This window comes from Salarias fasciatus, chromosome 20 (genome assembly GCF_902148845.1).
Source record: "Salarias fasciatus chromosome 20, fSalaFa1.1, whole genome shotgun sequence".
Lineage (NCBI taxonomy): Eukaryota > Metazoa > Chordata > Actinopteri > Blenniiformes > Blenniidae > Salarias > Salarias fasciatus.
In genome coordinates, this window is record NC_043764.1 from 23,517,642 (window position 1) to 23,540,295 (window position 22,654).

Here is a 22,654-nt window from a genome sequence, read left to right on the forward strand (position 1 = left end):
TCCAGAGCTACATCACCGAAACTAATTACATCCCAAAGTAATAGGGTCATTTGTCTGTTACTTTACTGCACAGGTTTTTTTTTTTTTTTTGAAGTACAAAAATAGGAGCGTGTTAGGTTCATTTTTTCACTTTGCCTTCACTGAAGTGCAGCATGTCTGCAGCCTCACTAGCTCATGTGTTAAAGAAATAAAAAAAACTACTTTTTCCACTACAAGATTTGCTTTTTTTTGCCATCCCAATCTTAGAGCAACTGTCACAATGCAAACTACAAAGAGCCGCCTTGTGGCCGAATGGCTCTGCAAAAAAGTTCATTCTCAGTTGACAATGATGTCCTGTTTTATATGTAGCGCAGATTTTCCTGAGATCCACAACAAATCCAATGAAGTCAAGGAACACAACATCTTTGAGGTATGAAGCTTCCAAATGAATAAATAAAAGAATAAAAATAAATCAATTGACCATTGAGGACGAGTGTATTAATGTGCTACATTTGAAAGGATTTCTTGAAGTGGTCCATTAACACCATGACTGTGTGCAGAGTTGTATTATTCCACTGGTTTATTTGTGCTTAAACATAAAAAAAGGGTTAACTGGTTGTTTAAAGTAGGACATAATGTACATGTTGAGATTATTACCTTTGAATGCACAATGCAAGTATATGTTATAAAATATAGGCTGATAAATGTTTCATCACAGAGTACTTCTGTCAATATGACTCCTGTTGAAGTTTTTAATTGATCAGTTATTGCTTTTTTTTTTTTTTTTTTTTTTAATCTTGCTTCTGTTGCCGCTTCCAATTATTGCTCTCTTCTTCGGTTTTTACATCTCCCTGTAATATTAGCTTGAATATGTCCCTTTGGTCACATTCTTCTCCTCAACATCTGGTTCCTCGGCGCAGTTATTAAGCTGTTCAAAGTGAATTCAAGGACATGCTAAATATTATCCTATACGTTATGGTTTTATGCAAAAAGAAGTAAAAGGACGTGTGGAAACTTTGAACAGTGATCGATATCATAATGTAATGTGTCTCTACTGTGTTCTTTGATATATTGGCTAAAGAACATCGGTATATGGGATATTAGTTGATAAAACAAAGCAGTTATTCGTGTGCATACCCAGTAAGAAAAGAGCTCATTTATTCCTACTTCAGTGTTGTTTCACCTAATAAATCTTAAACTTTGCTGTCACTGTTGAAGCCATAATTTATCACACACACGGCAGTGCTGGTCCACTGAAGGTGAACGGCAGTGATGCTGTGGTTTCACACTGATGCTGTCACGTAATGTGTTGTGAAAGCAGAGCAACCTATTGAGCCCCAAAGAGAACTCCATTGTGTGTTTCTGAATGTAAATTCAAAAGTGCGATACGGAGAAGAGTGTTCTGAATATGCTGGTGCTGGAAGAGCGCCGTCGCGTTTTCAGCTTCTGCTGATTTGGTGGTCTCATGGGCACAAAGCCTCTTTGAAAAAAGAAGTAATCTGAAGGAGTGATCTTGAAAAGCAAGAGGAGGGAACCTATTTTTCTTTGTCGCTAATAGGTTTTTTTTTTCTTTTTTCTTTTTGATAAAAAAAAAAAAGGTCTCTTTCTCTGTTTCGGTCTCGGTCTTGCGCTCTGTATCAAGTCTGAGTGTGTCACCGGGGAGCTCCAGACCTTTACCTGCTCCGGTCTGGAGCTGTGTTAAAGGTCAGATATGAGAGGATCTGGTACAGCGGTCTCACATGTCAGCCCGCCCACCTCCTACGGCTCGGATTAAGAGGCCAGAAGACAATGGCTGCCAGGAAATCACTCGTCCTCCGGTCTGTCAGGAGCAGTCTGCGTCTCTGTCAGAGGAGCAGTGAGCATGTGTGAGAGAGGAAGAAAGAGAGGCGCAATATCAATACCCCACTGATCCTCTTCTCCCTGCTGTGAGGCTCAACACATCTCTGATTGCCAGATGTGTTTATAGAGACTGTGTGGATTTATGCTCGTGTAGGTGTGACAACCAGGTGTGTGTGTGTGTGTGTGTGTGTGTTTGTGTGTGTGTGTGCCTCTCGCTTGCACAGTATGAGATTTCTGTGTTGACAGGGCTGATGCTGTTTATTTTGGCAATATGCTACCGGGGGTGATGGGACATTGGCCCTGTGTGTGTGTGTGTGTGTGTGTGTGTGTGTGTGTGTGTGTGTGTGTGTGTGTGTGTGTGTCTGCTGCAGTGTACGTCTGAACTACTGTCACACACATGCAGCAGCGCTCTGTAAGTCTGCAATCAGGGAAAATCAGGTTATTTGAAGTTTTGAATGAGTGTGTGTGCATGCACGGTTAATCTGTGTGCTTGTGAACGTGTGATATACTGCTGAAAGGCTGGATTCAGCTTCAGTCGTGAACCCTCCCACATACGCAAGCCTGCAAAACTTTTCCTAGAGCTGTGTACAAACTGCATCCACGATGCTGTGTTATTGTAATCATTGTTTTGATGGCTCAATAACAGACTGTTCTGGCAATTCTTCTTCTCAGTGATCACTTAATTGTTTGTCCGCCATTGCTTTTGATGTAGCCCTGTCTCTGAGATAGCACCCTACAGCTAACTACAGCTGCTCGGTAGTAAAAACCAGTGAGGGGGCAAATGCAACACTATCATTTACTGGCGCAACAGGGAATTGCTTTAGGTGCTTGTTGTTTAATGCAACTGCTTCAGCAACTTCCCCCGAACGCAACACATATGGTGTTGATCGAGTTGAACCAATCAAACTGGGAGAACAAAAAAATAAAACTGCTTGTGATCATTTGAAATGATGCTGCTAAAATGTGAAAATGCAAATGAAAAGATCTTTGTGTTTCCCTCCGCCGCTCTGCTTTGGGCCATATTTGCTGCTAAGGGAGCGTGCGCCGATGAGATGTGGTTTCAGCCATGTGACCTTGGTCAGGAACACATTCAGGTGACCAATCATCGGCCACAAATCAATGTGAATGAGATGTGAAAGTGTGGAACAAACAGCCAGGGCCCTCCCTCTCCTTTGCTTTTTCCCTAAATAATTCACCATGAGTGTTTGTGGCTTCATGCTGGCAACAGTCACGAGTGAAAGGCCGATCTGCGTGGATGTCGCTATCATTCTCACAATATTTCAAATTATTTCACATTATTTTTATTTCATTAGGTACACATCTCAAGATGATTTCAAAAGAAACCAGTGGTCAAAGTTACTGTGATCTCACAATGTTTGATTTTTGGGGAATTTTTCTTGATTTTGACGGGGAAACTCTTAAATTTTATCTAAATCCACCCATCCTCTATTCCATTTTGTCCAACTTCCTGTCCCGGTACACTGGAGACAATCACACCAGACTATTAACAAAGGCTGAAATCTACACATTCATCACCTCTCCTCACACAAATCCTGCAAGCATAGACCTGAACCTTCTCAGCCAGAGCGCTAACCACTACACCACTGTGCTGAAACCAATAAACTTTAACCTTCTTTCAGAATGGTGTACATGCTCTCTGGATAAAATAGCTTTTTGTCGTTCAGTGTCTGCATCCAAATAAGCGAGGAAATGACGCCAAAGCAAAGTTTCATGGCGCTGCATTCATACATCATGCTATGAACTCCAACAAAATGTAGTACAGTCAACATTGTGGTATGAACAGGGCCTAAAACCCAGTCATTTACAGATCATCTATTAGAAGTTAGCAACATGTATTTTTTTAAGTGAGTTCTTGAACAGAAAGTTTCTGACATATCTGCCTCTTCGGGGATCGTCTCCAATAAGCGGAGGGTTTTATCCGGCCATGTTTTCACCTTGTATTTTCTGTCAACTTATCAGCGATAGTGATTCCTTTCTCTCTTCCCATTTCTCTTTCTGTATTTCCTCTATTTCAGTTAAACCCATCTGCGCGCTCCAGATAATTTTTAGTGGTGCACGACCTGGCTGGAACAAACCGTCATCTTCCGCCTCCGAGTGAAACAGCTTATGTGATTGACTAAAAATGAACTGTTTGAAGTCTGCTTTAGAAATGTGGGGCTGTTTGACACTAAGGCTTGTAGCTATGAGGCTTTGATGAAACATTACTGTGACCTACAACAAAAGATGAGAAATAACTAGTTGCTTCAATTACCACACATATCACACCATACAATGCGAAACTATGATGCAACTGAATCTTGCAGTCTTCAAAAGGATTGCCGAGCTATCTATAGGCGAGAGGGTCTCAATGCCTTAAACATTCTGAAAATTAATCCATGCAAATTTGATTAAAAGGATGTGAAAGCAAGTATTTGAATAAGAGGGGTTGTGTATGGCAGGCGTGAAGATGAATAACATGAATACATTACGGATCAGGACTGACGCATTTCAAATTGCCTGTGATGTTGGAGAATCATAGATTTATTTGTTCGCCTAATTTACAGATGCAAAGGTGACGGCACAGCCATTCACAACACGCGTTGCACTGACTCCTGCTGATGTTTTCACTGACCGATCACTCCGTTCTGTCGGCAAATGCGTGTGTTTTTGTGTCTTCTGAGTCTGTTTGCACGCTCACACTATGGCAACGTGACAGACTGCTGGTGCCAAAAGCCCACGTGAAGAGAAAACAACATTTTTTTTGGTCAGTTTTGTACAATTTGATCAACAGAGAGTAATGTCAGCAAATTTTCCCATGAACGCTTTGACACCCATCGAAAGTTTTTGCGTTTTCACTTGAAAATGGGAGGGAGCTGAAATGCTGGTTTCCAAAGGATTTTGAGTGTGTGTGTGTGTGTGTGTGTGTGTGTGTGTGCGTGTGTGTGTGTCGTTGTCAGTCTTTGCATGTAAGAGTGACACACGTCAAACATATAGACCCTGGAGAGGAGGATCTGTCTTGGGAATGGAAGAGGAAAAGCAGAAGAGAGCGAGGTAAAGTATTGGGGGAAAAAAAAAAAAAAAAACATATAGAGAAACTCCCATGTGGGAACGCAGCCTGTTCATTAGCAGCGTTGCAGGGTGTGTATGTGTGTGTGCACTGAGCAGTCGGGTACTAACTAGGACACATTTCCCAGAATGAAGCCGAGCCAGGTTTTGAACAGAACTCCTTGTATCCGAGTATTTTCCCTGTCACTTCCTTACCTCTGCTTGAACCGCCCCGCGTTGATGCATCCATCAGCAGATCAGCATGCAGATCTGCCACGCCGCTAAAGAAGAACCGCGCCGCTTTAATGTGAGGAGTACACAGCTTATGTGTTGGACTTTCACCACGCCACTGGCTTGTCAATTAGATCCTTTCTTGATAAAAGCGAGCGCACGCCTGTTTCCAACTGGATGAAACTGCGAGCTGAAAGCGGCAAACTCTGGAGCGGCCTGGCAGCCATTTGCTTTTTTTTTTTTTTTTTTTTTTCCCCCCCCCACCTCCTCTTAGCCCACCACCAATCCTCAAAATGTCGACCTCTTCCCTCACTGAATATTACATGTCTCTCTCTCCCTGGCGCTTTGTATTTGCTGCTGCATTTTTTTTTCTCCCCTTCTTCTTCTTTGTTTTCAATTTTTCTAAGCCAGCAATTGTTTTAGCCATCCCCAGGCAAATTTCCCTCTGCCGGTTCTGGGCAGGACTTCCAGTGGGAAAAACTCTTATATATTCATAAGACAGACACACTCACCTTCGATTGCTCCAAATTGCATTCATGTTCTCGGCTGTGCGTCTTTTGCTGTTGTGCTATGGCTTGGAGATTGAATTAGACTCAAGAAAGAGAATTACTGACAGAGAAACGCAAGGGGTTACTGTGTGTGTGTGTATGTGTGTGTGTGTGTATGCTTCCCTGACAGAGTTGGGGAGAAAAGATGTGTTTCATTTGAGGAGAGCAGTTTTCTGTGATCACAGCACTGATAAGAATTGTGGGAAACCACACTCACAACAAGCCACACTGGAATATCAACTAGACGTGCACAAACACACACACACACACACCCTGACTGCGCCACGCTCACAGACACAAACTCAGTGAGACATGCGCTCGGTGCACATGCACACATGTGACAGGAAAGAGGATCTGTGCTTCTCTTCCTCTACATGTAGCTCTGAATTTGATTAGCGGCTTCGCCTTGACTAAGTTTTCTGGCACATATATATCGCAGCCATGGAAACTGTGTGTTTGTGTGTGCGTATGTGTGTGTGTTAAAAGTACACAAGTGCATTAGGCCAAGCGTTGTGAATTATTTACCCAGCTCAGAGTGATTGTGCGGGCTCATCTGCCTTGGTTAACAGGGTGTTGAAAACTCAAATGAAGAATCAATTTAACGCCAACTACTCTGTGTATTGTTCCTTCTGATCAGACATTGGCACTTTTTTTTTTCTTATAATGCAGCAATGCAGAGGTGACTGTTTGTACTGAGAACCCGTCAACAAATCTGCAAAAGACCTGTGGCTCCGATTCAGGTGACTCCTCTTTTAGACATGCATTTCTTTAGTTTCAAAAACCCAGATTCTACAAATATGGCAAATAAATTTTTATGTGCGGCGCCTCATTGATATAGATCAGAAGAACAAGGAAACAAAACTCCCAAAAAAGTATAAATGAGGTCAGAAAGTACAGACAGGAGAAAAAAAACCAAAGAATCATGCAGGACAGAGCTGCGAGGTTTATGTAAGAAGATGGGCTGGCATTGGGAGTTGGGCCTTGCCAATGCTCAGCAGAGTTTTGTGTGCAGTCTAGACATCATACAAATGTTCGTCATTCTCCGTCGTCTCCTTTGTTTGCAGATTCCATTGAGATCAACGTCGATGTCCATTCACTGGCGCGGCTACTGTTGTCTTAAATAATGTCTGTATTCAGAAAACCGTTCCGTCCTTGTATGTTCCAGACGGATTGCAGGTGTTCTGAAAAGACTGTCAAACGCATTTAACTTCAGGGACCTCATGCAGCAAAAAAGTGCCGTAATGAAACTGCAGTTTCCCTGGTGGTTTGGTGTTTGGTGTCCTGCATTGGAGCCTCTCGCGGTCCATTTTTGGCACACGGGCCTTATATTTCACACCCATTTTAAGTGTGTATATAAGTTTGTTTTTTTTTCAAAGTATGAAAACAGGACCCGCCCTCCCCTCTTTAGTTTATTTTCTGGGTTCCTCTCAACCTCTGAGTGCCAACAAGACCAGCCATCCATCAATCTTCCATATAACCTCATTCAGCTTAGTTTCATGGTGGTTTGCACGATATTAACAAAACCGTATTGAGATAGTCTCATAATAAGGTGTTACAGCTTATTATTATCCCCTATAATGATACCTGCAGACAATCAAATCAAGTCTGGAAATGCACTAAGCATACCATTGGGAGTTTAAAAGGCATAAAAAAAAGCCTGTTTTGATATCTTCATCTGAATCAGGCAGAATGAGGGAAAAAAAAAATCTTTGACATTCCACATTTCTACGGTAGCTGTGATCCGTCTTCTCAACTGTAAGCGTCTGAACCCCCACGGTGGGCCGCCTCCCTCTTTAAAAGCCTGTGCACAAGAAACGTCGAGGAAACAGAAGACGGGGAAGAAGCCGCTAGACTCTTGGTTCAGAAGCCTCCGGCATTAGAGAAAATCCAGGAAAGAGCGAGCTGTTGGTCAGTTAAGAGAGCACTGTTGTGTGTAAGATATGTAAATGAACACTCGGTGTTGATTGAATTACTTGTTAGACTGTTTCCATCAGCAAGGCTCCACAAAAAAAAAAGAGACATGATTTCAGCGGGCAGAAAAGCCCCGCTCTGTGTTTGTGCGCCGGTCTGACCGTGATTCCTGCCAGCCCAGCTGCCGGTCCGCCGGCCCCACCGACTCCCCGGCTCCATTATCATGTTTGATGGAGGGATGTGTGCAGAAGTCAATAGCTCACCCTGATCTGCTGGCAAAAGAACCTGCGGTGGGAGTTTTGGTGTGTGTGTGTGTGTGAGTGTGTGTGTGTGTGCACGTGCCAAGTTCACATCTGGCAACATGAAGAGACGCCTGCTGAGTGGAATTTTGCTACAAAAAAAGAAGGATTGTGGTTAAATTTTTAGGTACATAAACGCCTTGTTTCTCATAAGAGTTGATGCAGAAATCACATGTAAAAATAAACAAAATAAAAATCATATTCTTGCACATAAATGCTGATTAAGTCAAAACATGAAGTATTATACATGCATTAAATTTTTGTTGCAGTTGAGATTGTGATGAATGACACGTGAGACATGCATGCGAGCACATGTGTGTGTAACTGGAGTCCATCTGTTGTTGTGGATGCTGATAAGGCAACTGCATCTGTGGGGAGCTGACTAGCACATTAGAGAGGAAACACACACACACACACACACACACGCACACGCACGCACACACACACACACCCCTGCACACATTGGGCAGCTAACTGTTCATTTGACACTGTAATTACAGCCAGCGATCATGGATCCATTCATCAGCCCTCTTCCTGAGGGTGTCGACTGACCTCCACCAATATCAGCATAAGACAGAGCGAGGGAGGAAGAGGAGGGACGAAGACTGGGGGGGGTGGGGGCAGATGAGCAGGGACACAGAAAACCGACAGGCCAAAAAATATAATGGGCTTCAAGAAAATATGGAAGAAGGAGCAGAATTATTCCGATCGGTGGGGTAGATGCCTATGTCAGGGTTTGATTCATTCATTCATAAGTTTGTGTATGTGTGTGTGTGTGTGTGTGTGTGTGTGTGTGTGTCCAAACAGTTTCCCTTCTGCCACCGCCTTTCCTGTGCTGACCTTACCTGCTGCCTCACTGTTGCATTATTAGGATGAGTTATACACCATTACTGCTGTGCTGCAGGTTGTATTATACACACACACACACACACACACACACACAACAGATACACATTCATACAGGACAGGCGTGCACACTGGCAACACACCAAATCATGGCAACCTGTAAGAAAACAGCATGCATAAGTTATGTGCGCCAGCCTGTGATTACAAACAGAGGAGGTATGAGAAGTCGCCCAGGGACGCCAGACAAAGGAGAGCAGGAGTCTCAGAATGTTCGCCTCATTCGCTCCAACTATGCGAAGATAAATTCTAATCACCAGCATTGACTTGTATACAGTAGACGACTCTGCGCAGGCTCACCGTTAGACACCAATAAAATAAAAAAAAGTGGGATCAATAAGACAATTTACAAGTCACAAACAGACATTAATCATCCTGAATTACTGATGATATAGCCAATTTATTAGGTTATTTTTGTTTCTTTTTAATATTTTATATGTGCTGCAGCAGTGCATTATTGAGGGAAGCGTATAATGATCAGCCGATCTGTAATGGCCGCTCTTCCCACTGCCTCGCAACAAGTTTTCTGTTGACATATTTTCACCTTAATTTTCAGATCTTATTGAATAAAAGTTCCAGTTTTCATCCCCGAGCTCCAAGAGTCTCGTTACTATAGAAACAGGGACTTCCTGCTGGGTTTCTTTGTACTGATAAATATTGACAACTGTTTCTTTGTTTTGTTAGCAGCATTTGCAGCTTATTCCATCTTACTCGCCCGGAACCAGACTTGAACTGAGCAGACGCGTCCCTGACAGCCGCCCGTCCTAATTTAGGGAATCCTAAACACAGATCTGTTCCAGTTGACACAGCGGCCCACCTCTTCCACACCATGATTCATCGTCTAAACTGTGAGCAGCATCTGTTATCGCTTTTTATCACTTAATGTTTCTGCCAATGCGCAACCAAACTGCTTATTTACCGGATTAACATTCAGCATGATGTTCGATCTCCGCCGACACGTCGCTGCCATGTCTTTCAGGGGAGGGGGCCTCGGTCTCAAAGTATTTTTGAGTGATGGTGTGAATTCATGTGTGTGTCATCCTCGGCCCGATGCACACGGGCCTTCAGGGACCACCCAAGCAGATGCTTCATTTACAAAATTATGCATTTAGGGCAGGGAAATAGGCCTGAACTGAGGGAGTTTGGGAGAGTTACAGAATGAGACCAGAGAGGACCGAAGCCATCAGCGAGATGTCCTGCTGTTGCTCTGAACTTTGGGTGAAAGCAGCGGTGAGAGGTGAAACCCAGAAAAGTCAAGGAGGAAGTGTGACAATGTAAATAAAAACACGTGATTTGTCCTTGTTAGGGATTAACCTGCCGCAGAAGTGTGTGAATACAACTCCCATGCTGATAAAAGCACATCATGGACTCTTGTAAATACTCAAAACTGAAAAAGGCGTCATGTCAATACAACAGTATTATATGACCTTTTTGTGATGTGTAAAAACTGGCAGCACACCAAATATGGCTACACTTTATGTTTCATTACAGGTTTTCGACTTCAGTTATAATTAATGTAGGAGAAGATCAAGACTTCTTTTGGTTGTATCTATGAGTGGGCTAGAAAAGCAACACAGCACAAACAGATGTGTGTGTGTACGTGTGTGTGTGTGTGCTACCCACAGCCTTATGCTTCAAATTGGAATCCGCAGAGAGAATTTTCCTCCTCAGGTCATGATGTGACTCAGTGGTTAAAAGAAGGTTTTGTGTTGATGGTTTCTAAGCGAATGCTTTAACATCTTTATGACAGAGTGATGATGCTCGCTGAGAGACGAGCCTGGGAAGCTATTCTTACCTCCGCTATGACAACTTTCACAATCACGACAACGATGATAACATGAGCCTTCTGCTGCAAACTTTTAACAATGATTTTTATGTAAAGTCCGTTTCAGGGTCTCCGTCTGTCGTCCTGAAGACCCCTGTACTGGACGTTTTAGTTCTGATCATAATAAGGGACTCCTTATTTGGAGTTTGGTGATGGTATAATGATCCGAAACAATGTCTTCAATTTAAAACGGAAAAATATGCTGCATTTTGAGATGCGATGATACTCAGAGCCACTGGAAACATTAGGATTTGAAAATGCTCCATCTCTGCGGAAACAACTCCAAAATACTGAGTTTTTGTTTGAAACAAAACCGGACTGAAAACATGCAGGACAGGCCGTCCTAAGTACCAGGCTTTGGGACTGCTGCATGGAGGGGAATCAGGATATTCATTGTGAAGTCAAATGAAGAAACTATCAGCAAAAACCTGAAAAATTAATCCTTTTTTCGCCCGTTTTTTTTGCGTTGACTGACTGGCCGATTACCTGCTTCTGTTTAAAATGAAACAAAGCGCGGCGGTGGCCAATCTAATGAGTGGAAATGGGAGAAAGTGAGAAATATAAGAGGAATATTTAGTCCAAGACCAAATCTACCAGCTGAAGGCGGTGCAGATAAGAAAAGGCTCCAGCCTTCTGAAAACCACAGTGTGATGAAAAATTAAGTTGGGAGGAAGAGAGAGGAGAGCTGGAGGAGAGACAGAGGGAGGAAGAGAAGCGGGGAAGGTAGAGAGAGAGCGAGTGCTTTTACTGCCGGTTGCTCTTACCTGTCTGTCTGGCAGACAGACGGATGAAATCACACTCCCATTAAAGTGATGTGGAAAAGCAGGAGCTGCATTCTTCTGCTGTCAGTGAGTCCAAAAACAAGTAAATAGCTGCATCCGTTCTCAGCCTGCAGTATTGTTGCAGCCCTGCAGGTATACTTATCCCGAAGCATCTGAGGCTCGCTGTTCCTCCCGATTGTTTTCACTCTTTGATCAGACTCTTGCCAAGCTGCTGCACTTTGGAGGGAAAGTTTTTTTTTGTGAAAAAGTTAAATGTTGTTCATACGATGCAGAAAACGGCGTAAAGTGTTGGACTTGATGTCCGCTTTGCTAATCTGGAATCGTGATCCCAGCAAAGAGATGATTAAAAAATAAATAAATAAAAAAAGGTATGAAATTGAATTAGAGAAGCCATTTCCTCCCACTGGATTAGCTCCTCCGTCAGTGTTTCCCCACGCCGCCTTTCTCCTCCTGTTGAGGGAACGCACAGTGGACTCCATTTGCATTTCTGCTTTTAATATATTTCCTCAAATTCCAAAGCTTCAAGAGATCCCTGCTTTGCATTTGTTTATTTAGTTCAAAGTGTTTTTTTTTTTTCTTCTTTTGCTTCTCCTTCTTCTTCTTTTTAACTGTTATTGCCCAAGAACCTTGCAGGAAATTGAAGTGTAGTCAAAATGCGACGGATGAATATGAGAGTGGTGCGCTGCGTGTTCGACAGAGGGAGTGACTTTGATGTTATTTTTGCCGTCTTAAGCCAGCTTACAGTGATGGAGGAGCTCACGCCTGTAGGTGAGGGGAGCCACTTCCCCCGTTTCTCTGACTGTCTGATGCCGTTGGACGAGTGGCTGATAGAAACACACACACACACACACACACACACACACACACTGCAGCTGGGTGTTGTTTCTACGTGTTCACGTAGAAACAACACCCAGCTGCCTGCAGTGTGTGTGTGTGTGTGTGTGACCTGGGGATGCTTGAAAGGGGGCGGCTGTGTCGAGCATGGGCGACGGATCGGTAGCGACATCAGGATCGTACCTCGCGGTGGAGCGGGCTCTCCAGGTTAGCGCGGCGAGCGGCAGAGATAGATAGATGGCGTGTGACACCCCTGGGTGGAACCCGGCTTCGGGGACGTGTTGGGGGACACACACACACACACGCAGCGGCGGCGGCGGCAGGCGAACGCTGATCTGAGAGATGGGGATGTCAGCAGCGTGATGTGCACACAACACCGCTAATGCTGAGAAACCGAGAAGGCTGAGGGGATGTAGGAAGGAAATAATGTTTTTTTTTTTTTTTTTTCCTCTCCATCTTGTCTCCATCTCTCCTGCCTGGTTTCACGCACACACATTGTTAATGTGAAGTTTCCACAGCGCGAGTTAAATCGGAGGCTTAATTCAGAGCCGCTGGCTTTCTCTGCAGGTCACATGGAGTAAATTTATCCACAAAGGCCAAACTGTGGATTTGATTAATGAAACACACACACGTAATACACATCCGCGCCTGCGCACACACACACACACACACTCACAGATACCCTCCTGGCGGGATCGGGGAGGCCTAATCAGGCTGAAATCTCCGGAGGTCGCAATTAGGTTTGGAGAGTCCTCTCAGTCCTGACTGTGGCTACGAAAACAAGCCCTTCCATTAACTCACAAGAACAGACGAATTTCCTCTGATAAATCATCATCCTCCCGCTTCCACGTCGTCCTCGGCGCAAACCCGGCCGCTGCACGTCTGCGGAATAAAGCACAGGCGACAGACGCACACCTGCAGCTTTTTCACGCCTTATTTTTCTTCCTTGCGATTCAAGTTAGCAGAGGATTTGACCTTCACAGTCTTTTTCGCTCGGCACTGCTAGTTATGTATGTTTGTCTCACTCAGCGTGAGCCTCGCCCCCCCTCTGCGACCTTGCACAAGACGAATGGATATGGATGATTAAACTCTACTTAAAAACAGAGGTATATACCTTGCGATCGGCAGTTTAATGAAGCTAAGGACCTTTGCACAGTGGGAATGTGAGGAATAAAGTCGAATCTGCAAAATATCCGCCCGTGAATATTTCACATAAAAACTCTTCATACCAGCGGGGAAAGCGATTTTGTAATAAATGTTAAATAAAGGATTTGATTCAATATTACCCAGCGGTGACGATCCTGTCCTCCTCATTATGAAGCAAAGAGAGATTTGGGGTACATTTAATTGTGTAAAACAGACGGAGGAACAGAGGAGGCTGAAGCCTAAATATTAATTGTGAATTATCATATTTCACATTTCAGTGTTTCTGGAGGTGCTGGAGTTACAGAAACGTACTGATCAACACCTCCACCCTCAACCTCATGGTGAAACATCTGCCCTTAACATCACAGTATTATATATTTGATATGATGTATCTGACTGACCTTGAATTTGACTTATTACCTTTTTGTGAAGGTATTCGCGAAAACCTTTTCAGGTGAAAACGCCAAACTTTCGTTAACTTTTTGGTTTGCATTAAAATGCAACTTGATGAAAATGACTGTGAACGTGGAACTCTTCATAAACACTCCATCTCAGTGTTAAAGGGGGGGGGGGGGGGGGGGGGGCACCTTTCTGGCATTTCTGATATTGTGTGGAAATGGAGATTGTTTTCAAAATGCTGTCGTGTAAACGGGGCTTAATACAGCAACTCCAGAGGAATACGACGAGTCCCTCTCGGTAGAGGACTGACTGTATATAATCTGGAGTGACGCTAATCTGTCCTTGGTCAAGCCGATGAATGGACGTTTTCATCCCTCCACGAATATAAACAGAGAAAAAAAGACGATAGCTTCATTTATTGAAAGTGTTGGTTTTCTCTGCGCCATCCTCGCTTTTCTTCATTTTCAGGTCTTAAAATTTCTTGAGAATCTATCAATTGTGAAGCATTCATGTGAACAATACCTAATAGATTCATCCACTTCAAAGCAGCTTTTATTGCTCCTGTTCCTCTTGTTACACTTTGTTTATTCTCCTCTTATTCATCCTCGTGTTTCTTTCTTTTGCTCTGCACCTCCTCGTCTTGCCTTTCAGGCTTTCTTTCTGTCATCTCTGTGTCCTTTCCGTTCCTCTTGACGGCATCAGACAATATCTTTCATTTTCTTTTGATATTGTAACTGTGAATAGTGCAGCGAGTTTCCTGGTGACCTCAGCCGGCGCGCAGCTCCACACAGCAGTGAACCAGTCATCTCTCTGTTAAATCCACGAGATGAATCAGATCCGTATCTCGTATTGTTCCAGAGTCATAGAGAGCTGGTTAACTCTGCGGAAAGGAGGGAACTCAAACATCTCATGTTCAAACACAGAAAAAAAAAAAAATAAAACACACATCTAAGAGCTGATCAGGATCACAGATGTCACCATGAATGGGTGCAGATTCTTTTTTTCGTCCTGAACGTCGTATTAACAGCAGGACATCATGTGACTCAGCAGTTTGGCTCAGAGCAGACTGACAGGATTCAGTTCTGGTAATCAGTGAAATAAACACGAAGCCACGCAGATTGACAGGGAATGATTCAACTGGACAGTTATTTTGTGTTTTCTAAACCGGACGTCACGAAATCTGACAACAAAAGGAGGCAGAATAAAACGAGAGGTGGAGAGCAAAATGAGGGACTTCTTGGAAACTGATACATCACACAGGATTGGATGAAGCTGAAATGCATTCTTTTCTTTGTTTTTTGTCTGATTGATCTTCACCTGTATACTTCAACAGTTTGTGAAAGCTGTGGCTCACGTTATGAGCTCAATAACATTTGCTTATCAGTATTTCAAATGAATATGTCATGTTTTATTAAACTTTAGTCACCATAATTTTAATTTCATATTTTATTGAGGGCCTAATCTACAAAGGTCTCCACATTACTAATTCACAACGAGCTTTGTGATTTACAACGTCTAAAAAACGTTTGCATTGTTTATGAGTCTGTCTGTGTTCAATGCTTCTGATAATGAAGGATCAGTTGCTGATCTCCTCTGGTTCTCCATGACTTTTTTTAAAGGAACCTTATTAGTATATATGCGCAATCTTCTTTTAATCTCGACAGTTGTTCTTGTGTGTGTTTTTTTTTTTAATCCATTTTGACTGTGGCTGTATAAATGAATATTCTCTGGCGCTGAATTTGCTCCAATCCTCATATATTTGCTGAACACTCTCTATTTGTGTGAGCATTCAATTCAACATAATTAGAAAATAAAAACTCTGTCGTGCATGCATCACATTGTCTTTTAGAAAAACACTAAACTCAACTGTTCATATGCTCTCAGCCTCACCTCAGGTTCCACAACTCTTTATTCCTCTTCCAGCCTGAATCGGCTGATGATAAATACAGTCTGACTTCTTTTAGGTTCAGGTTTAAAATTCAAGTCTGCCTAAAGTTGGATAAAAAATATTATTCATGTGTTCATAAATTGTGTTCCAGACACATAAGAGTATGCAGTTTGCTTTAAAGGCTCCAGTCGCTGATTGCTGGAGTGCAAGGCATTCAATTTTCCAAATCGTGTGTATCTCACAGAATAGAAACTCCTCGAATATTAATGCATCTCCACTATATTTTTCTCCTCAACCATGGGGAGCTCAGGCGGAGCTCATATGCCCGTGAGATGTCCGTCCAGCTTTAGCTAAGATGCATACAAACACACTCAAACCCATGGATGCACACACACAAATGCGGAGTGGAGATATGGAGGGGAAACTGATCAGCCGCGTGCAGCCGGGAGGGCATTCCAATGGGACTAATTAAAGGGATGGAACAGACTGCACAACTCATCGGAGACCACCACTCTTTCTCCAACTCGTTTTTTTTTTTTTTCTCTCTCTCTCCTCTTGCTCTTCCTTTCTCTCCAGCTCCTCTGTGTTCGGTTAATGAAAGCTACATCATCCAGGGTTATGAGATCCGGTGCCGCTTTTTGTAGCGATAGACCTAACGGAAGGTGTGATCAGAGGGGGCTCGGGAAGTGTGGCATCTGCTGGAAACACGTGCGCTCGAGTGCGCGACGCAGAAAACAACATGTAAACAAGTGGAAATGCAAATGCTCAAGCAGTTCACATGCAGCTGGTTTTAAAAAATTCACTCGGTTTCCCAACGCAGGGGCACACTTTTGGGGTTGTTAGTGCAGAACAGTGGCTGTTATGGGTGTGTTTTTTTTGCAGCTGCGTGTGTGTGCGTGCGTGCATATTAAATGGTGTGTGAGTCACCACATCGGCTGCCGAGTGTGATACTGATGGAGAGTCAAGCTGTTTAGATGCTATTGATCAGAACCCCTTGTTCCTGAGCAGTCACAGTACACACACACACACACACACACACACACACACACACACAGAGTCACACACTCTCTCTCTTTTTACCGCCCCTATCTGAATCCATTTCTATATCACACGCCCACTCATTCTGCAGCAGACAGACCAAACAACCAGCCATAATGAAGTGGCACTGCATCATCACAAACACTGCTGTGTGCCTAAATGAGCTGGAGAGGAAGCAGGCAGCATCTCTTCTTTGTTTCCTAATTATTTACTACTCGCAGAGCAAAGGTGAGGGTGGGAAGAAGAGGAGGAGGAAGGGAAGGAAGAAGAGAGAGAAGGTGACAGTAAGGAGTGGAGTATATATATATGTGTGTGTGTGTGTGTGTGTGTGTGTGTTACCCTCTAACCAGAGAACGCCTTGGCTCAGCCTGTCTGGCTGTGCAGCTTCTCCCAGCTCGAGAAATGCCTGGCTGAATAACCAGATGACTCACACACCAAGCTCAGAACTCAAGCCAGGGCTTAACACACACTTCCTCATGGCAAAAGCATTCACGTGCACACACACACACACACACACACACACACACACACACACGGTTTGCACACATGCACAGACAGACACGTCAGGTCACACTCGATCAGATCCAACCAGGTGTGTGCATAATCTCATCTGCACTGAGTTAATCTGCCCAGACTCTCACATAAACCTGGAAAGTTTGGTTTGTTTTACTTGCGTCACCACAGGTCTGTTCAAAAGCACTTCTCTTGAATTCCTTCCACCCATCTTCTTTTCTCTCTGTTGATGCTCTTAACTGCGAAAGCCAAACGCCATCAAAGACAACATTCAGAGAGCGACTTCACCAAGATGAACTTTGTTTTAGGAGCGAGTGAATTTCAGGCGCAGCTGCTTTATGGCACTTCCAGTTAATTCCAAGATTCATTGTTAAAACTTTCACTTGCTTTTCCTGCAGCACTAAAATAGGAAAGAGGCTCTGGAGTGCAAAACAACCCCATGTTCAGCTGAATTTTGCAACAGCTTTCCGAATGAAACAAACCAGGAATAAAACAATTTCTGGTGGTAACATGGTTTAGATGTCGCACTATCAAATCTAAATCCGCACAACCGTTTCTTCATGTAATGTTACATGTATACGACACCAGTAAAGGGTAAACTGCAGCTGTAATGCTGCTCTTCCCTGTCCTGCGAGTCGTCTCATCGATTTGAGTTCCTGGGTTTACTCTGCTCGCTCGCAGTTATTTATTCACACAAGTGCACAAACACAGAGACAGTTTGTCTGTCTGGAAGTTTCCGTCCCACTTGGTGTCCTGAATATAAAGTGCTTTAATCAGATGCGTCCCTTCATTTCAATGTAAACACTTGCCAGTGTGTTGACAGAGACACACATTCTGTTTTTAAATGCTCGCTCATTGTTTGCTTTATCCACCGAATGACATCAACATGAAATTCCCTCGGAAGACACAGTTTTTTCAGACTGCTACTCTGAATAAATTCATGTTATTTGCAGACCTGAGTGGACGAATTTGGACTTATAATTTGAATTTACCACATTTTAAGCTGAAAATTATTGGGAGGGTGTTTCCCAACCTGTTTCTTGAGGAACCCAAATTTATAACAATTGTAAACACAGCATTGTCCATCTACTCACACATGTGCAGCAGCAGCAGCATTTCCTCCATTTACACGGAGGTGGAGCCCGAGTGTTTTCAAGAATTTGCACTTTTCCTCATTTCCTCGGAGAATGCATTTGAAAAAAGTTCCACTTTGGGAGCCGTTTTAAAAAAGTTGTGTTTCCAGTGGCTCTGATCACCACTGCAGTTAAAACAGACACCACAGCCCAACGGAGGTTTCCCATTTTTAGTTGAAAACATCGCCTAAACAGGCCCGAACATCAGTCTCTAAACACGCAGGTTGACACTTTCAGTCGAATTACCTGGGTGTGTTAGTCTGACTTTCAGTTCAGTTAACAGGTCGACATGAACTTTTAATCCACTGAATGCAGCAGTTCTGTTTTATTACCGATTTCATCTAAGAAGCCATAATGAAAAAAAAAAACACTGTCTGTGAGTGATAAAGTGACAGTTTGATTTCTCTCAGTGTGAGGATTCTTCAACATATTGAATTCTTCAACAGATTGAAACAAAATAACCACAGATGTGTGTCCATCCTTTTAATGGCCGCCCTCCTCGTGTGCGGCACTGACGAGGCAGAAACCAACACGCTGCTTTCAAACATGAACCATTATCACTGTCAGTCCCCGCAGGAGCTGGACATGAGAGCACAGCGCCTGAATCAGCTGCTTGAGCCTCTATGAAACACTCGATACTTTCGTAAAGAAAATGTCTATAATGTTGAATTACATGAATGTGAACAGAGCAGAACGAGTTCTGCTTCAAGCAGGAACATCAATCTCATCCATTGATCACATATCTGTGTGTTTCTTTCCCCCTGATGTCTAACGCCAGCGTTGTGTTTCCTCACTTGACAGAATGCGGGAACGGGGCCCATGCATTTGCGGAGTAGGTGTGTGGAGTCTACTTCTGTCCCTCTGCCTGGCCTCCCTCACGCACGCACACCGCAGCCACACAGGTAGGTGGACGCATGTGGCCGTTCCCGTCAGCCGCTCGCTGTCTGTTCGCAGTGTTGGATCTATTGTGGGGGGGGGGGGGGGGGGGGGGGGGGGGGGGGGGGGGGGGAACGCTGCGGACTACCGCCTCTGCAGCCAATTTCGCCTCACATGTTGTAAAGTCAAAGCGAATAGAGCACGTGCCACCCGGGGGAATGCAGAGGTCGGATTCACAGTGAAATATGAGACCACGGAGGCAGGTTGCCAGGATGAACACACAGAAAGTTCTGTAATAAAAAGAAAAAAGGGGACACGAGTAATCCAACAAGAAAGGTCTTCTGAGTTCAGGGGCTTTTGTGACTTTGCAGTCCCACCAGGGTGGGGCGACTCACAAAGATGCCTGAGGGTTACAGCACAGACAGTGAGCAGTGAGCTTTGTGGATTAGAAATCCCTGGTTGTGTGATATCCTTCCCATGTGGGCCAAGTGGCTGAGTCAGGAGAATGATTGAGCCCAGAGGCCCCTTCGCTTCTTTTCAGTTCATTTCTCGAGCGAAGGTATCTCCGGCTCGCAGTGATCGCCTACGTGACGCTGGAAATCACATGCCTCTGGGTAGTTTTAATGAGCGGCGCAGTGTGTGAACCAGAGCTTTTTACACACCTGAAGCCTTGCTGCTCAGTTACATGCATAGAGACACGTGTATGCTGGCAGGGTATTTATGGTTTGGTGCCGCAGAAACGCAAAGATTTTAACTTGCGGGTGGACGTCTATCACAGCGCTGTAATGAATGTCTGAAAAGTGCAAGTCTCTGTTGTTTCATTTGTCTCATCAATAATTGGTGCATCCAAAGGGCTGTGCTCACAAAGAAGGCTTCTCTGTGTTACAGCCACAGTAATTCACCCAAAACAGTCTATTTTAGGACTCCTCCTCCAGTCTGACGGAGCCAAACGTCTAAAGCAGAGATGTGACTAACATGCTAACAAAACTGATCTGACTGAAAAAAGTAATTGTAAATGACAAAACTGCCTGCAGATAAAGCAAAGGAGTGATGATAGTGGACTTTGTGTTTGTGTTTAAACAAAATATGATATGCAGCGATGGCTGGGAAATGCTAAGCTCTGCCTTTGGCTTTCATGTTGAGATAAGTGGCGTGCACCAGCTGCCCTTCATCTGAACCGGTTGTCTCGTTACTGCGTGTCTAACGTCACATATTTATACTGCAGTCGGAGTATTGTGTGTCTCAGCATCTGTCCGGCACAGATGTTGCATCAGAGGAAGACTGAAAAGGAAAGTGATGGACGAGTTCGAGCCTTTTCTGGAGAACGCCGGACAGACGTGTACCAGTCCTCTGACCTTCTGTGCAGAAATTGAAAGTTTCCTCACATGATTATCTATTCTTGGACACAACAAGGTTCCTTTGTGTATGTACAGAAAACGCATGTCCTTGATGCAATGTGAGCACCGCCGCCCGTGACTCCGTGTGCGCGTTTATAGTGTGTTTGCGTGTAAGATTGACTCTGCCGTTGTGTGGCTGCCAGACATTCTCTCCTCTCCTCACAGAGAGATTTCTGACAAGGCAAGGGCAAACATTTTCATAAATGGACGGGTGATAAAAAGACATGGAGAGCGGATGGAGACGCACTTCCACCGCGGCGCTGCAGCGAGCTTTCAGCGGAGTGCTGAGGTGTGCACAAAACAATAAAAGAGCCGCAAACAGCCAGTCGGAGATAAAAAATATCAAAGCCATGAGGAAAGAAGTACAGCTGCTGTGCCACAGTATCCCTGCAAATGAGGCTACAGGTTCTTTATCGCATTTTCTCTGGAACAGAGGCCGTAATGATGTGTATGTTTGCGCTGCGGTCTGCATACGCGCATGAGCCTCGCATCCTGTTAATGGATGATTGATTGTAGAGTAAGTTGTAATCAGGCAGTTACACCATTATCCAGTTGCAGGTTGTCTGAGATGGGGGGAAAAAAAAGACGAGTAATCAGATAATTACTGAATCCAATCCCTTAGGTCACTTCAAGGTTGACGTTCTCACTCATTTCACACACACACACACACACACACACACACACACACACACACACACACACACACACACACACACACGCACACACACACACACACACACACACTATTGCTTAAATGCTTAAATATAGCTTTAAAATTCCAAAACGCACCAAAAAGCAAATTTGTTTCACTGATTTGTACTCACTCAGGCACTCGCATCAGAATTGCACATTTATATTTCAATCTATACGTCTATGATTTGTTTCAAATTCATTTTTCAGAAGTTACTGACTCAAGAAGTGGACTTCCTGTTATGTGTCTAAGTTCAGACACATATTGCATATTTAAGACAAGCTGAACATAGGCATAGAAATGAAACATATGTATAAAACAGCATGTGTAATGCACATGTATGAAATTCACTTTTATACATCATATGCATAACAGTGAAACACTTATAAGATTTGAATCTGAAAAAAACAACTTGAAAATACAGCACACAGCTTTCTTTTTAGATCAGTGTTTTAAGGATAAGTCAGAGAAGTTTCAGCCTTTAATCACTTTGAACACAAGTGTTGGTCATTTTCTTCCCGTTTCTTCAGTCGTCTGATAACAGCCGCCTGCAGTCCAGCTCCACTCACATCAAATGAATAAAAAATACGACCACACCTCTAACTAAAAATCTCTGGAGCTCTGCCTTCCAACTTATTTTCTCTGACCCAAAATAAACCCTTGTTGCATGCTGTGCCTGCATCTGGGACATGGCGGCTAATTTTGGCTCTAAACAGCATTTACAAAGAGGAATCACTCATGACTGCAATGATAATTAAAGGAAAATCAGTTTATTGGTGTTTTACTGTTGAAGTCGAAGTCATTTCAAACGTATATAATCTCTTCTTTTACATCCTCATCTCCCTTCTTTCTTTTAAATTGATTTGTAACCTTACCAGAAATGATCAGTTCAGCCATGTTGTGAAGATCTACTGCAGAGAATGTGAGCTCAGTGTGTGTGTGTGTGTGTGTGTGTGTGTGTGTGTGTGTGTGTGTGTGTGTGTGTGTGCTGATCAGGTGTCGTCTCTTATTACAAGATTTGAAGTCCACGCTCACCATGCGAACAATCCGAAAGACATTCACCGTGTGAATCGTGCTGATGTTTTCTTATGCTTCTCTCCGTGCTCATGGGCTCACGGTGCGATAATGGCGACCTCGGCAAAATCCACGGGAATGGGAAGTGACAGAAGTCTTAGCATATGTATGTGTAAAGCGTGTGTGCATGTGTGTGCCTTCGTAGCTTCTGCTGCTCTTTTCTTCTCCAGATTTTTATCTCTCAAGACAGAATAGAAAAAGATGCTCCTCTCTCTCCGCTGGTGTCTCTCCATCTGCTGAACCATCCATCCCGCCTGTCTCCTTTGCTTATTCACATGCTTTATTATACACATCACTCCAGAA

General features: G+C 43.7%; 1 protein-coding gene across 1 annotated transcript in view; it reads left to right on the forward strand.

Moving 5' to 3' along the window:
• The window catches only part of LOC115408093 (chemokine-like protein TAFA-2), an 86,187-nt gene that overhangs the window by 18,828 nt on the left and 44,705 nt on the right, over positions 1 to 22,654 (forward strand). The window contains exon 2 of the mRNA XM_030118690.1: positions 19,115 to 19,215. Within this exon, the coding sequence (XP_029974550.1) occupies positions 19,116 to 19,215 (100 nt within the window). The 5' untranslated portion in view covers position 19,115. The remainder of the gene's footprint in view (positions 1 to 19,114; positions 19,216 to 22,654) is intronic.